This window comes from Herpailurus yagouaroundi, unplaced genomic scaffold (assembly GCF_014898765.1).
Source record: "Herpailurus yagouaroundi ecotype Mexico unplaced genomic scaffold, PumYag 28, whole genome shotgun sequence".
Classification (NCBI taxonomy): domain Eukaryota; kingdom Metazoa; phylum Chordata; class Mammalia; order Carnivora; family Felidae; genus Herpailurus; species Herpailurus yagouaroundi.
This window is the reverse complement of record NW_024412376.1, coordinates 1,757,265-1,774,470: the sequence shown is the minus strand read 5'-3', so window position 1 is coordinate 1,774,470 and position 17,206 is coordinate 1,757,265. Positions and strand designations below refer to the sequence as shown.

The following is a 17,206-nucleotide window of genomic DNA, read 5'->3' as shown; positions in this document are numbered from 1 at the left end:
AGCGGGGAGGCGGGCCGGCCGGAGCGCGATTGTGCGCAGTGGCTCCTCGGCCGCGGCTCTGGCCTGGGCCGGCGCTCTCCGGAGGAGGGGTGTGGGGGCTGGGGGCGGGGACGCGGGGCTGCGGGCGTGGCCGGGGGCGCGCGCGGCGGGCGCGCGGTCCCGAGTGAAAAGAGAAGGAGGGGCAGCGGGGGTGACGGTGCGGGAGCCGCTGGCAGCGCCGGGAAGGTAGTCCGCGGCCCGGGCGGGAGGAGAACGTGGGCCAGAGGCCAGGTCAACTGCCCGGACCCTCCGACGCAGCCCCAGACCGAGCGGCAGCGGTTTCTGGAGAGGTGGGGAGGCGCTGCCAAGCCCCAGCTGGGGAAGATGTTCAACGTGGAGTCGGTGGAGCGGGTGGAGCTGTGCGAGAGCCTTCTCACTTGGGTATGTGATGACTGGCGGGTCGGGGGAAGACCCCCTCCCCCAGGCCTCCTTTCCGGGATCCCCCACGCTTGTCGCGGGGGGCGAGCGCCGAGGGCGGCGGTGCCGTCACATCCGGGGCCTGGGGCGGGCGGAGCCGGGGGACGCCGGTACGGGCCGCGTCTACCCCGCGGCCGGGTGGGGCTGGGGGCTGCGCGGATCGTCTGGGCGCTGGGGGCTCGGCCCCGGGTCCGAGGGGAAATTTGCCAGGCTTGGGGTTTGAGGTGTTGGCTGCGCTGCGAGAGGAAACCGGCCCTATGGAGGCTAATGATGGGGTGCAGGCGGCACTGTGATTAGGATTGTTGTTGTTTGCAGCTGATGAGGCGCTGGTGCTTCCCTCTCGCGCTGCCAGGGACACCGAAGTGTTGGCTGTCCCTGCGCCCCGCGCAGCCGGTAGAGGCACTCGGGACCCTTGGTTACGACGCTCCTCGCCTTTGTTGTAGCGTTCACGGAGGACGGAGGTTAGCCCCTTGAGGGATGAGCCAGGCCCACTGGAAGAGAAAAGTACTTTGAAGGGAAGATAGGAAAAATATGAAAAGGCACCCCGAGACCGTATTTTAAGTGAGAGATGCGCTTCAGCGATTAGAAAGTAAGCGGTGTGGAGGTACTTGTTAAAGGTATAAATATAAAAACAAATCTGGAAGATATGTGGGGATCAGTAATGGAACTCGACATTTTGGGAGCAACGTTGTGGGATTCTGATTTTAAATTATTAAACTCATTAAAATGGTCACGTTTTAAAGTCACTACATGTTCAATTCTGATGCTAACAATTGTGCCTTTAGCAGCTTCTTCGAGAGCTGGACTTAAAACCCATGCTGTGTGTGTCACTAACTCTGGTGTCAGTTTTTGGTGTGTGTGTGTGTGTGTGTGTGTGTGTGTAGAGGTCTGCAGACATACGGGATAAACCTTTTGCTTTTTCCCAGAGTGTTACTCATTGCTAAAAATGTTAAACGTCATTTCTAGAATAGGATGTTGATTGAGGTGACTACAGCATTTGGGTTCATGTTAAAGGTAAGACGCAGAGATTGTGTTCAGCGGTGCCTTGAGTTACAAGTTCAAATCCTTGAAGTATAGATGTCACTCTCCTGTGTGGGAGCACTTCCGTAGAGGGTTTAGAGAAGCATTGCCTTAGGTAGGTTGTAACAAAGGTGGTGAAAATACTTTTAAGGTTTTCATAATGTGTTTTGTGTCAGGATTCAGATTACGTCTTCTGATATACATACAATGGTCGGGCTTGATATACTCTGTAATTTTTTTTTTATGTTAGGCTATTGGGATTTCAAGGGTTTTGTTTTTGTTTTTTGCAATAATACAGTTAACATACAACTTACAAATGTAATGGGTTCCAGCTTCAAACGAGGAGATGGATTCCACTGCCGTATTTTAGAGGAGAGAAAAACTGATAAACTGCATAATGTGGTCAAGGCAGGGGAGAGATAAAGGAAAGAATGACCACATTCTTTGGTACTGTGGAAGAACTAGATTTGGCAGAGGTTGTAAACAGAAGATTGAGAATCTTAAGGTGTGCTTTTTGAGTCTATACAAGTGCCTCCCTCAATGCTAGAAAAAGAGGCAAGAGGGCAAAGATGAGGAAGCTAACTGAATCTGAAGTAGCGCTACATTGCTTAAAGTCTAGAAAGACAAGTCTTGGAAGTAGAGGTGTATTTGAAGAGCATCCACAAAAAGATGGTAATCGGTGCAATTATTTGAGTGAGAAATGCTAATAAAAATAGAGAGGAAGAATCATAAAGGGAAGTTTGAAGGGATACTAACAGAAGCACACAATATAAGAGCATCTATTTAGAATCTGGTAAATATAAAAAAAAACCAGGTATCAGATACTAGAGAGGTCAGGGAATATGGTATTGTAGAAAAGGATTAAAACATTTTTTTTCAATGTTTATTCTTGAGAGGGAGACACACACACAGTGCTAGCCAGGGAGAGCAAGAGAGAGAGGAAGACACAGAATCCGAAGCTGATTCCAGGCTCTGAACTGTCAACACAGAGCGGGAAGTGGGACTCAAACCCGCTAACTATGAGATTATGACCTGAGCCGAAATCGGACACTTAACCAACTCCCTTAAAAGGATTTTTGAAATGTCACTGGAAAGCTCATCAAGGAAAATTTCTGGAGAAAATAAGATTGGAGATTGTCGGGGTACCTAGGTGGCTCAGTCAGTCAAGCATCCGACTTTGGCTCAGGTCATGATCTTCTGGTCTTTGAGTTCAAGCCCCAGATCAGGCTCTGTGCTGTCAGCAGAGAGCCTGGAGCCTGCATCCTGATTCTGTGTCTGCTCCTCTCTCTGCCCCTCCCCTGCTGGCACTCTGTGTGTATCTCTCTCTCTCAAAAATAAACATTAAAAAAAAATTTTTTTTTTAATTAGAGATTGTCAACAAAACTGGAGAGCATAGTCTACACAAAGATTTACAATTCTGAGATTTTGAAACATTTTAAAACCTTGTGCATTGAAATGTTTTCAAAATAAAGTTGAGTTTAAATGCTGGATTTGTTTTCTTTAACTTGTCATTATAAAAAGCAGAATAAATGTGCAGAAAATGTTTGAGGTAGCTGAAAGTGTACATTTAGTCTAGTAGGTCCCTCATATGTGGAGGCCAGCTAATGCTGAAAACAATTCCAAAACCAAGTGTAAGAGAAAAAAATGTATGCAGTACACTCCAAAGACAAGACTCCCATTGGAGCACCTAGCAGGCTCAAATCAGTAGACCCATGTGACTCTCAATCTCAGGGTCTTGAGTTCAAGCCCCATGTTTGGCATAGAGCCTACTTAGAAAAGAATAAACTCCCATTTAGACTGATTTGCTTTATTTTACGTAAACTTCTAGCCGCCTTGGTCACGTGGGTTCTGTGCACACAGAAGGTTAGAAGGTAACTGTAATATTAGGCAAGATACAAGACAGCTGCTAGTGACCTAGAAGATCCAAGAACTGAAAGTTCAGTCTGGGTGATTCACCCTTTGAACTGACAGCCTTATAGAATTCAAGAGCCTCCATGCTCAGTTATTGAAGATCATAATTATGATCTTGAATATCAAAAGTTTATTTTCACTACGTAGCATTTAGTACTAGATAGGTGGTATATAGTATACTTCAAAAATTCTTCCACTAGGAATAGTTAAAATAATAAAACCTCAGGTGTCTAAAGGGATGTATGTTAGTCGCCTATGCAGAATTCATTTCTGTGGACATGGAATTGCTTTAAATGCTGGATAAATTGTTATTGTATCAAGGAGCCTACTAGCTCAAGAACCAAATGTTCCAAATTTTTGTTGAAAGTGGAATACTTAGGAAAAGACAAGGTACCATCCTACCAATGGAAAATACTTTAAACTTAAATTCCCTATCAGAGTTTATGCAGCAAGCAAGTTCAGCAGGATGTGCTTGAAAATTTCCACTCTACCTCCTCTCCCCACCCTCTGAGTCAAAATGTATTCTTACCTGTTAGAGAAATCTGCCCTGCCTATTACACCTGTCAAGCCTAATTTCTTGAACTTCACATGAAAAGATTGTGCTTTCCTGGGTTTTAGAAACTGAAAAACCAGAAAAAATCTGGAACACTACCAGTTAATGGCAAGAAGCTGAGTGGGAAAAGAATCGTCACACAGGCTCACATTTCTTCTGGGAAACCCAGCAATATTAACATATCCTTGTAATTTTCATATTACTTAGCAGCCAGTGAAATGCATACTAGTGTATAGACTTGAGGAAGGTATAATTATTGTGATGGTATCTCCCACATTCCATTCTCTCTGCTCTGCCTAACTCTCTTCTACCAACAATTTTTGTCCTCTGATGGAGGAATAGGAAATCCATGTACAAAAGTTAAAGCACACATTTTTTAAAAGCTTTAATTTTCTTTCTTTTTAAAAACTGAGGGTCAACATAAAATGGTAGGCAAGAGTATAGGTTCTGACATTAGACTACCTGGATTCAAATCCTATCTTTGTCTCATATTAACTGTTGGTGACTTTGGATAAGTTACTTTATCTCTGTGTTTGATCAGCATCATTGGAGGCTCATTAAAACACTGATGGCTAGGCCCCATGTCCAGAGTTTGTAATTCAGTAGGTCTGGGCTGGGACCTGAGATTCTGCATTTCTAACCAGCGTCCAGGAAATGCTATTGTTAGTGACCTGCGGAACCACACTTTGAGAACCACTGCTCTAGAGCAGGGATTTTTAACTTTAACATTACTTACATTTGGGGCTGGATAATTCTTTGTTGTGGACAGTACCCTGTTTATTTGAAAGTAGCATCCCTGGCCTCTACCTACAAGATGCCAATGGCACCCACTAATTTGTTAAAAACAAGAATGTCTCATAGGGAGCAAAATCACCTGTGGTTGAGCACTGCGGTTCTAGAGATACTAATTCCAGGTGATTTCATGTTTTACTTTTCTCATGCTTTTGTTGAGGAGGGTGAAGTGGAGGTTGGATAGTGTTAATACAGCTTTTGGAACTGAGAGAGAGATTATGACCTTTCCCATAGAATTTCACATCTTAATGCTTTTAGGTGTAATTATCTTTAAATTTTACTGTACTGCTATCCCAAAATATGCTGTAGATGTTAACTCAGAGGTTATGAGAACTGGTAGAGGAGAGATTATTTTTTAAAGTACAATTCACATACCATAAAATTCATTCTTTTAAAATGTGCAATTCAGGGGCGCCTGGGTGGCGCAGTCGGTTGAGCGTCCGACTTCAGCCAGGTCACGATCTCGCGGTCCGTGAGTTCGAGCCCCGCGTCAGGCTCTGGGCTGATGGCTCAGAGCCTGGAGCCTGTTTCCAATTCTGTGTCTCCCTCTCTCTCTGCCCGTCCCCCATTCATGCTCTGTCTCTCTCTGTCCCAAAAATAAATAAATGTTGAAAAAAAAAATTAAAAAAAAAATGTGCAATTCAGTGGTTTGTAGTATGATGACCAGGTTGTGTAGCTATCACCACTGATTCCAAGAACATTTTCATCATCCCAAAGGAAACTCCATAAAAACAGATTTTCTTTGGGACTTGCTCTACTTTATCTCAGAGCAGAGATGAACATCATCTACCCCCATGATCAATTATTTACCTCAAGACCCAGTACAGAGAAAGCCACATTTAAAAAATCAGGATGGGGGCGCCTGGGTGGTGCAGTCGGTTGAGCGTCCGACTTCAGCCAGGTCACGATCTCGCGGTCTGTGAGTTCGAGCCCTGCGTCGGGATCTGGGCTGATGGCTCGGAGCCTGGAGCCTGTTTCCGATTCTGTGTCTCCCTCTCTCTCTGCCCCTCCCCCGTTCATGCTCTGTCTCTCTCTGTCCCAAAAATAAATAAACGTTGGAAAAAAAAAATAAAAAAAAAAATAAAAAATCAGGATGAAGATAGTTTTTTCTAAATCCCAAGACAGAAACAGAATTTTAAAACTAAATTATTTAAGAAGAATTATTAAAAAATTGAAGAATTATTGAAGAATTGCCTGCTTTATTGAGTTTTTTCTTCTGATTGGCCAGAGGCAGTTTTTTAATCTGCTTTGGATCAGAAGGATTCAAATGCCCAGTGCCCCACCACATAAGAATTATTTGGTAAGCTTGTTAAAAGTAGATTCCTAGACTTCTGCAATTTCCCAGATGATTCTGATGTATACCAGGTTTGGGAATCACTGCTTGTAAGTTTAAAATACCTAATGTGCATTCATTTTCTCATATATTCTTTTAGCAGCACATCTCCCCTTAATGTATTTTTCCCAATTGCTAGATTGAAAAACTCATAATAAGAGAAGTAAAGTAGCACACCCAGGTTCACACAGCAAATTAGGGGCAAAGCTGGGGATAGAATTAGTTTATTACATTCAAAACATACTGAGGGCTTGTTCTGTATCAGACATTGTACTAAGATTAGTGAGAGAGATGAATGAGATGTGGTTCTCACTGCTGCTTTTTCATTCTAAACAAACCTACAGGAAAGATTGATGTATCAACTGTAAAATGAAAGATGCTTATCTCTTTAAACTACATTGTTGTTACCATATTACCATTGAAGAGGCAACTAGAGATAGTATGGAGTAAACTTTAATCTCAGTTCCTGCAGAGGTATTTATTTGTTCCATTTATTCATCTACTAATTATTTATTGAACCCCTACCATCTACTAATTATTTATTGAACCCCTGGTAGGGGGTTATGTCTGGGAATGACTTTGGGACTTGAGGTTAGTGTCCGGGAATGACTTTTCATTGCTTCTCCCAAATGGATAGCTAGATAAAATACACTTGCCATATGCTTTAAGGTAATTCCCTTAGTTTTTGTCACCATAACCACCACTGCCCACAAGACTCTCCTATATAGAAAATATGGAAAAGCTGCACTTGTCAGCCTTTTTATTTTTTAAAGGTTTGATAGATGATACAGTACAAAGAAGTAGACACTCATCTTCTGTTAGCAAGAGACTAAATTACTAGACTGTTAAGGGCAGTTTGTCAATATTTATCAAAAACCTTAAAATGTACATACACTTTGACTAGTAATTTCACTTCTGAGACTGTAACCCAGTAAATAAAAATGTGTGAGAAGAACTGTTATTCCCAGTATTTCCATTGTCACTACTTAGTTTGATCTCATCGGTGTTCATAATGTAAACTTACTAAAATAAGTCCCTGTGCCTGCCTCTTTCCCTCCAATCCTTTCTTCATACTGCAGCCAGTGTGGTTTTTATGCAGTGCAAATCTCATTTCCGCTTGGGGTCCTTTGCTTACTCCCCATTGTTCTTAGGATAAAGTCCTAACATGGCTTACGAGGTTTTGTACAATAATGCTTCCTTCTTTAGCCCCATCTTTCACCATTATACTCTTTTCCTTGTTCCATCTCTTCCTCCTATTCTTGCCCCCCATCCCATGGTAAGCAAACGTTTTTCATTCCTAGACTGCATCCCACTCTCACTTGTAATCTTTGTGTTGCTCTTTCTTTTTGCTAACCTATAAACTGCAAGAGCATGGCCTACCTCTGTCTTTTCTCAGTGATTTTTTTTTTTTTAAGTCTTGGTTGCACTATTGGGTATAATCATTGTTGGCTTGGCTGTATTATCTTACTCGTGGAAATACTTTCTACTATTTCTCAGCCTTGTCATGTTGACTAGTACAAAGTTAGTTTTTGGGGTTTTTTTTTGCAAATTTCTAATTCAGAATACATTTTTTTGAGAGAGAGAGCACGCCTGCGCACATGCACACAAGTGTGGGGGAGAGGAAGAGGGAGGGATAGAGAGAATCCCAAGCAGTCTCCACGCTCAGCAAGGGAATGAGATCTCACAACTGTGAGATCATGACCTGAGCTGAAATCAAGAGTCACTTAGTCAACTTAGCCACCCAGGTGCCCCTAATTCAGAATACATTTAAATTCAAAAGTAATTGAGGGGACAAAACATAAGAGACTTAAATATGGAGAACAAACAGAGGGTTACTGTAGGGGTTGTGGGAGGGGTGATGGGCTAAATGGGTAAGGCGCATTAAGGAATCTACTCCTGAAATCATTGTTGCACTATATGCTAACTTGGATGTAACTTTAAAAAAATAAATAAATAAAAATTAATTGACTATTTAACCTACTGCAGTGAATGTAACTTCTACATCTGTTTAAAGATATTTTGGTTTTAAGTAAAAGAAGTCTCAACTTGGCAAGGCTTAAACAAATTTATCTCATATGCTTTGAGACTTCAACAGTTTTTAATTCAGTGGCTCAGTTTTGGCCTCAGGGACATAGTTCTTTGTATCCTTCTTCTGTCATACACTGCATTGGCCTCATCGTAAAATGGATTCCATTAAGAGCCAAGATGACTGCTTGTGACCATTGAGTCAACATACGTGTTCACATCAAGAGGAGATTGGCTTTGGGGTTCCTGACTGGCTCAGTCAGTAAAGCATGTGACTCTTGATCTTGGGGTTATAAGTTCCAGCCCCATGTTAGGTGTAGAGATTACTTAATTTAATTTAATTTAATTTAATTTAATTTAATAGATTAAAAAAATAGATAGATTAAAAAACCACTAAATTTAGTTTAATTTAAAAAGAGGAGATTGCCTTTTCTTTCCCAAAAGCTCAAGTAAGCTCTTTGGTTCAAATTGCCTTTGCCCTGTCAATCTCGGAGTCTGTCACTGGTAGAGGAGATGAAGATATCAGGACTTGCTTAGATTGATTATCTGTGATGAGAATGAATGCTGGGAAGTCACCAAGTGCCCAGCACAATTTCTTTCCTACCCAAGGGAAAAAATTACAGTAAGAACCTGCAGGAAATTTCCCACAAGGGAAAATGTTTCCAACTCTTCCACTTTTTAAAATTTATTCCTACTCCCAAGGTGAGATAATCACAAAAATAAGCTAAGAAATCTTCTGTGTAGTTAATCATGGAATCCACCGAACTCAACTCCCCCACCCCTCCCTTTTTTTTTTTTCCCAGATCCAGACATTTAACGTGGATGCACCATGCCAGACCGTAGAAGATTTAACGAATGGGGTTGTGATGGCCCAGGTTCTTCAAAAAATGTAAGAATAAATTGCTTTGTCTTTTTGTATGTTCTTATATGTGAATATTTATTAGATTGAAAATATGGACAAAAAATAAAGGGTTCATATGAAACGTGTGTTGGATGTAGAATAAGAACTGTGTCGGTGAAAATTTTGATGGCATGTACTCGTTTAGGTACAGATTGACTGGCTGAAAGTTCAGTTAGGGCTTTAATTGTTATAACACTCCAGTAGTTTTAGCAGAATTATTTGCTCTTGTGTTTTTCAGCATAAGCTTGGCAGAAATTTTCATGTTAGTGATGAGATTTTCTCATTGTATCAGAATCTAGAGACTTAATCCCTCTAAAGGATTTTGCTCAAATGTTATCAGTGAGGCCTTCTCTGACCGCTCATATAAAATAAGTGACAACCATTCCCTTTTAACCTTTTGTATTCTTTGAAGTATGTAACACCATCTTATATACCACGCATTCATTTGTTTTATGCTGCCTTCTCCACATCCATGTACACACAGACACACACACACACACACACACACTCACACACAGTGTAAGCTCCACACAGAGGCAGGGATTTGTTTTGTTCACAGTGGTATCCTAGCACATTGTTTGGTTTTTGGTTGAATCATATGAAAATGCCCTATGTAGGTCACAAATATCATAAGTTTTTCAAGATTCAGTTTGCATCATGGATACTCATGTCTACTGAGTGACTGAAAGAAGGACATACTTGTTTGGGATATACAAAACATACCTGATTCTTTCCTTCTAAGTACTTGAAAACATAGTAGTTGTAAAACTGATGTTGTATGGCTATCTTCAACTTTTGATCTGGGAAATTTTCAAATAAATCATAACATGTAAATTTAAAAAATCATTAGGTTTGATGTGATTTGAGAGAGATACTTTTTTTTTTAATTTTGTTTATTATTGAGAGAGAGTGAGTGAGAGAGTGCACACAAGGGAGCAGGGGAGGGGCAGAAAGAGGGGGAAACACAGAATCTGAACAGACTCCAGGTTCTGAGCTGTCAGCACAGGGCCCGAAGCAGTGCTTGAACTCATGAACTGTGCCGAAGTCAGACCTCTACTGACTGAGCCACCCAGGCGCCCCATAGGGAGATACTTTTGTCTTTGAAGCACTGAGCACTTTGAGGCCTCATGATATTAGAGATTTGCATGTCAATAAATGGGATTTCCTGCAGTTGTGTTAAGAATTAATATCATCAGTAAATGGATTTTTGCTGTTGTTCACTTTGCAGTGGACTATGTAGAGTTGCCCATCTGAAAAGCAGTTCAGATGCCTGCATTTCAGAGAATCTATCAGTGTGCCTTTAGTACTGGGGACTCATGCTTGAAAACTAGCTTGCTGTCACTTTCTTCCAGAACTACGTGGCACATCTCTCCAGATACATAGGCGCATAGACTTCTTGATGGAGTGTGAGAAGGCTTATTTGAAACCTTGGATCAGGCTTGGTTTTAGCACTCTGAGAAGAGTGAGCTTGTGATTTTCATGGTCACCTCTGAGTGATGCCCTAATAAGTTTTAGAAGTTGAATGGTCTAGAGAGTTTCAATGAAGCTAAGCTTTCCAAGTATATGTCACTAAATGGATTTTTTGTTTAAGTTAATTAGGGTAGGATTTCTGTCACTGCAGAAACCAGAAGGACTGTATGTGTATATTGTTTTGCCAAACCAAGATCATAACATACAGTATTTTAATTTACCAAAGTCTTGTGGGCATATTTTTCATCAGTACTTAGTTTTTTTTTTTTACCTTTTTCCCACAAAATGCCTTCCGTTTTTCCTATTGTTGTGGTATAACATACACAGAAAAGCATAATAAAAAAAGTGAATTTGTGTATGTACATGTTGTATGTATTTGTGTGTGTATACACATCTAAGTAACCACCACCCAGATGGTTCCCTCATGACCCGTCCTAATCAATAACCCTTGCCCCCAAATAGTCATGATTGTGACATCTACACCACTAATTAGTTTTCTCTGTTCTTGGGCATCTTATAAATGGAATCATACAGTATGTACTCTTGTGTCTGACTTCTTTCACTCAACATAATGGCTGAGATTCATTCATATTGTTGCATGTTATTTATTTTTAATAACTGTATAATATGTATGATTTCAAGGAAGTTCAGTTCCTCCTTGTCCCTGTGGTATTTATTGAATGGCTACTTTGTGTCCAGCACTGGTGATACAAGGGTAAGCTACAACCCACAGGGCAGGTACCTTCAGAGAGTTTATAGCCTTAGGAAAAACAGAGTTTAAATAACTATGAAAACAAAATTGCTATTATAACCAGTGCTCCAGGGCAAAAATACACAATGTTATGAAAGTTTGTAAAGAGGCTTATTTAACTTAATCAAAGAAGACGCGAACATTTACCTGAATAAAGAAATTAAATCTGCAAGATGATTGGTAACAGATTTCTTAGCATGTGGAAGAGCATACACTGAGGCCTCATAGGCTGATGGAGCATGGTGAACACCACCACGGAGAGAGGGTTTGAGTGATTAAAGCAGAGACAGGGGAGCATGTTACAAAATGAGATTGGAAGGATAGATGTTGCCAGATCACGTAGGGCCTCATGTCTTTATTCCAAGGGCTGTGAAAAGCAATTGAGGGATTTGGGGTCAGGGAAGGGTTAACAGTCAGATTTACATTTTTTAAAACTTTTAAAAAAAATTATAGTTAACGTAGTGTTATGTTTGTTTCAGGTGTACAGTATAGTAATTCAGTACTTCTGTACATCATCGGTGCTCATCACAACTGCCCTCCTTAATCCCCATCACCTATTTAACCCATTTCACTCCTCCCCTCTGGTAGCCATCAGTTTGTTCTTTATAGTTAAGTCCCTTTTTCTTTCTTTCTTTTTTTTTTTTTTTTTGGTGCCTTTGCTGGTTTGTTTTGTTTCTTAAATTCCACACATAAGTGAAATCATGTAGTAGTTGTCTTTCTCTGGCTTATTTCTCTTGGCATAATACACTTCAGTTCCATCCATATTGTTGCAGATAATAAGATTTCATAATTTTTTGTGGCTGAGTAATATTCCACTGTGTGTGTGTATGTGTGTGTGTGTGTGTGTGTGTGTGTGTGTGTGTGTGTGTGTATGTGTATCTCAATGTGCACCATATTGTCTTTATCCATTCAGTGGATATTGGGTTGCTTCCAAGTCTGGGCTATTGTAGATAATGCTGCTATAAACATTGGGTGCATGTATCCCTTTGCATTAGTATTTTTGTATTCTTTGGCTAAACACCAGTGTGTGATTGCTAGATCATAGGGTGGTTTTGTTTGTTTGTTTGTTTTAACATTTATTCATTTTTGAAAGAGAGAATGTGAGCAGGAGAGGGGGCAGAGAGAGAGAGAGAAAGAGAGAGACACAGAATCCGAAGCAGGCTCCAGGCTCTGAGCTGCCAGCACAGAGCCGAACGTGGGGCTAGAACTCACGAACCACGAGATCATGACCTAAGCTGAAGTCAGAGTATCAACCAGCTGAACCACCCAGGTACCCCAGGGTGTTCTATTTTTAACTTTTTGAGGAATCTCTGTATTGTTTTCCAAGAGTGGCTGCACTGGTTTTCTTTCTTTTTTAAAATTTTTATTTATTTAATTTTTTTTTTTTTTTAGAGAGAGAGAGTGCATGCAAGAAGGGGAGAGGGACACAGAGAGAGAATCAGGCTCAGCATGGAGACTAATGCAGGGCTCAATCCCACAATCCTGTGATCATGACCTGAGCTGAAATCAAGAGTCGGACACTCAACTGACTGAACTACCCAGGAGCTCCTCTCTTTCTTTCTTTCTTTTTTTTTTTAATGTTTATTTTTGAGAGAGAGTGAGAACAAGGGAGAGAGAGAAAGAATGAGTGGGGGAACAGCAGAGAGAGAGGGAGACATAGAATCTGAAGCAGGCTCTAGGCTCTGAGCTGTCTGCCCAGAGCCCAATGTGGGGCTTGAAACCACGAACCTCAAGATTATGATCTGAACCAAAGTTGGACGCTTAACCAACTGAGCCACCCAGATGGCCCTCTTTTTTTTTTTTTTAAAGATTTTATTTGAATTCTAGTCAGATTTACATCTTGAAAATATTCTGCAGGTGTAAAATAAATTAGAAGAGGCCATAATGATGAGGGATGATCAATTGGAAAGAAATTTGTAGTAAGTCAGAAGGGAGATTATGGTACTTTGGATTAGAAGGTAGTGAAGGAAATGAAGACAAGTGGGTGAACTCACAATAGTAGAGAAAGCCAAATGTTGATGATTGGTATGGGAGGTATCAAAATTGACTTTTAAGTTTCTAACTTAAGCAAATACATAGAAGAAGGTGCAAATGACTGATGTGGGAACGTTGAAGGGTGATCTGCTGTGGAGGAGTGCTGGATATATCATGAGTTTAGTTTGGGGGACACTGACTTTGGTGTTGATACATAAGAGAAAATGCCAAGTTCGCAATAGGTCACATAGATTGAGAGGGTAGAAGAGAAGTCCAGAATCAATTTGGCTATCTCTTATTGAAGACATTATTGTGGGTTAAGTCACTTGGGGAATAGTACAGCATAAGAAGAAAATATGTGTAGCCTGAGCCTTGAAGAACTTTGACATTTAATTCTTGGTTGGAACCTCAAACAGCAGAAGTGCCAGAGAGGTATGAGGAAAGCCAAAAAGGTGGGTGCCAGGCAGAGAGTTGCATTGCAAATTGCAAATCTTTTCATTTTATCTGAGCTGGTAAGTGAAAAACTGTATCTTTCTGTAGTTTAAGTAGAAATTTTAGCAAATATAAATGGATGTAAGTATGTTTCTTGTCATGTAATTTTTTTCTCTTTTTAGTCTTTTAAATCATTTCCTATTAATCTGCTTTCCAGCTTCTAAAATTTTGTTTTGCTAATAAAAATGCCGTATTAAGAGAGAATCAAAATATAGTGTTGGTTTTGGACCCGTCTCGATTTGGCTGAGTTCAATAAGAATATTATGGTGCTTAAGTAATTTTAGCAGTATAAATGAAATTTAATATGTTTATTTTTGTTAAGGTAATTAACTGCAGGCAGATAATATATTTCTGGAATTTTATTAAGTATTAAAGTCAATGAGCTTTTTTCTTTTCTCTGTCTCTCTTTTTTTATTTTTTAGCTTAAGAAGCTATGACTGGTACATAAGTTAAAGTCAAATAGATGTGCTACCGGAAAAATCTAAGGAAATGGTTTTGTACGTTTCATAGGTTCTTGTTTTTTTTGTTTTTCTTAGCAAGAGACAGGACATAGTAAGAAGCTAAAGATAGCTTCTTACTCATGAAGAATGCTCCAGTAAGATTATCCGTTGTTGTTTACATGTCTGTGCAGAACTATGATCTATTAAGATCTTGGGGAAAAGTACCTTTATATTGTTTGATCATAACCTGAGAGCATTAATTAAGGGGTATTTAGAAAGCATTGCTGAAATTGTAAGCTACTTACAGAAACAGTTATGGCTAGATGCCTGCATATTGAGTCAATATTTATTACTCGGAAAAGTCACATTGGATATAAGAAGACTGGACTACGGTTTTTGCTATGTTCTGTGCAAGTAGTAGATTGGAGGCTTATGGATAGCTTAAAAGTTCACTTTCCAAATTTATTTTATTTTTTTTTAATTGTCTATTCATTTATTTTGAGAGAGAGATAGAGGACATTCATGTGTGAGCAGGTGAGGGACAGAGAGAGTGAGGGAGAGAGAGAATCCCAAGCAGGCTCCATGCTGTCAGTGCAAAACCCAGCACGGGGCTTAATCCCATAACCACGAGACCATGACCTGAACTGAAATCAAGAGTCAGACTCTTAACCAAGTGAGCCACCCAGGCGCCCCCCCCCCCCAATGTATTTTAGTCCACAGATCTTTAAAAAAATTTTTTTTATGTTTATTTGTTTTCGAGAGAGAGACAAAGAGTGCGAGCAGGGGAAGAACAGAGAGAGAGAGGGAGACACAGAATCCAAAGCAGGCTCCAGGCTCTGAGCTGTCAGCACAGAGCCTGATGTGTGGTTCAAACCCACAAACTGCGAGATCGTGACTTAAGCCAAAGTTGGACATTCAACCAACTGAGCCACCTAAGCACCCCATATTTTAGTCCACAATATTTATTGAGAACTTGCTATGTGTTAGAAATGAGGTATGGGGAAGGAGTGGGAACAAATACCTACCCTTAATGAATAACATAGAGTGCCGTGAACAATATTGGTCTTTCTCTTTGGGATCTAGTTTATTGAGCATGCATGAAGGAGATAATTAGACACAGGACCTTTAGTGTTGTTTGCTGGAACCAGTTTTGTGTTGAACTCTCCTGACTTAAGATTTATTTATTTATTTAGAGAAAGAGAGAGAGCAGAGGAGGGGCAGAGAGAGAATTCCAAGCAGGCTTTGCACTGTCAGCAGCGCAGAGCCCAATGTAGGGCTCGAACTCATGAACCATGATATCACGACCTGAGCTGAAGTCAAGAGACAGACGCTCAACTGACTGAGCCACCCAGGTGCCCCTCTGCTGATACAATTTTTAACAAAAATTATTCTGTCAACTTTGCTGCTTAATTATCTGATAGAACTTGTGGAAATTATTTAATTTCTGAGTATGATATTCTTCAATGGTAAGAGGGATAATAATACCTTCCTTGCAATGTCATTGCGAATGTAAAGTACCTGATTCAATGACTGGTATGTTTACTAGTCCTTAGCAGTGGTTTTTGTGTTTTCCCTTCCTAGCTTAGACATAATCTTTTAAGGAATAAGCAAACTGTATCATAGTGTTTGATTTGCAATATTTTATTCAGATATTCTTTTAGTTACAATAAGTATTGTTCTAAATTGCAAATTAAGTATCCCAGGAGTTCTTAGAGTATATAATTTTCTTACACATTTTTAAAGTTAATTGTTTTAATTACCCCCCAACACAAGGCTCAAACTCATGACCCCAATATCAAGAGTCATGTGCTCTACTAACTGAAACAGCCAAGCACCCCTTCTTACACATTTTAAAGCATTCTTTTCTATAAGTTTATGAGCTTGCTGGTGAAGTGTATTTTTAAGCAGTGTGACCCTAAATTGCCACTCAGTAAATTCAGCATCTTTGGCTTTGACTAATCATCAGCCAAATAGCACCAAACTCAGATTGTCTTCCTTATGAGTCTTTTTTTGGTTGGGAAGACTAACATTTGATTGGCAATGATTATGGTCTTTAGATTAATCAAGTATCAAAAAATATTGAATATTTTCTAATTTCTGTATTTTTATAATACTTTGGTATTTTAGAACTCAATTGTTGCTTTTCTTTGCATTATCTGTTTTTTTTAATGTTAATTTTTTGAGGGGGGAGAGTGCACATGGGCGTGAGCAAGGGAGGAGCAGAAAGAGAGGGTACAGAGTATCCAAAGTGGGCTCCGCAATGATAGCAGTGAGCATGCAGGGCTTTAATTCATGAACTGTGAGATCATGACCTCAGCTGAAGTTGGACGGTTAACTGACTAAGCCACCGAGGCACCCCGCCTTATCTATTTTTACAAGAGGTTTTAAGGGACAAGGACACTTTTGGGGGTGGTCTGCCCATTTTTCACAATCACTTTCTCTGAAAACTCACTCTTATCCTGCCAGATGTGGTCATTCTTCCCCTTAAAGTTGTGTGTGTCCTACTTGCAGCCCTCAATCCTTTTGGTTACATATAAATCGGATTAGGGATGAAAAAGAGACTCTAGCTGAATTATTTGAAACGATCTGGGAATTTAGAATTGGGACTGAATGATGGCTGGTCTTTAAACTATTTGCTTGAGCTGAAGTGGTGAAGACTTGGAACATGTCTGCAGTTATCTTCAGCATTGTATGTGGAGAAACAGAAAAAAGTTGGTCTGCAGAGAGAAACGGTATAGATGGACAGAAAAAAAGATGAAAGGAGAGTACTGTCTGGATTCCTAACAGCTTTCCAGATCCTTATTCCAGTACTGTGTGAGGCCCAGTTATTTTTCAGTATCGTAACATACCTCAGTGGTCTTCCAGTAAGTTTCCTTTTTTTGTATAAGCTTGCTCAAATTAGTTTCTCTTCATTTTTATTATTCTTTTGTTGAATTCTAAAGAAGATGAAGCTTAAAAATAAAAGGGGTACATGACTATCCACATGCTGAAGAATGCATTTAGACTACTCCCTTACACCATACACAATGGGTCATAGACCTAAGTATAAGAGCTAAAAGACTCTTAGAAAGTGAAAGGACAACTCACG

The 17,206-nt window shown here is 40.2% G+C and overlaps 1 protein-coding gene across 3 annotated transcripts in view; it reads left to right on the top strand.

Moving 5' to 3' along the window:
• Window positions 1-163: 163 nt before the first annotated feature.
• The window catches only part of HOOK3 (hook microtubule tethering protein 3), a 109,713-nt gene continuing 92,670 nt past the window's right edge, over window positions 164-17,206 (top strand). Inside the window, exons 1-2 of one of the 3 annotated variants that reach the window (XM_040444987.1) lie at window positions 164-420; window positions 8,894-8,979. In XM_040444987.1, coding sequence (XP_040300921.1) covers window positions 364-420; window positions 8,894-8,979 — 143 coding nt within the window. In that variant the 5' untranslated portion in view covers window positions 164-363. Of the gene's footprint in view, window positions 421-784; window positions 1,046-8,893; window positions 8,980-17,206 lie in introns of those variants that run through there. The other 2 variants (XM_040445069.1, XM_040445149.1) reach the window with 2 other exon arrangements.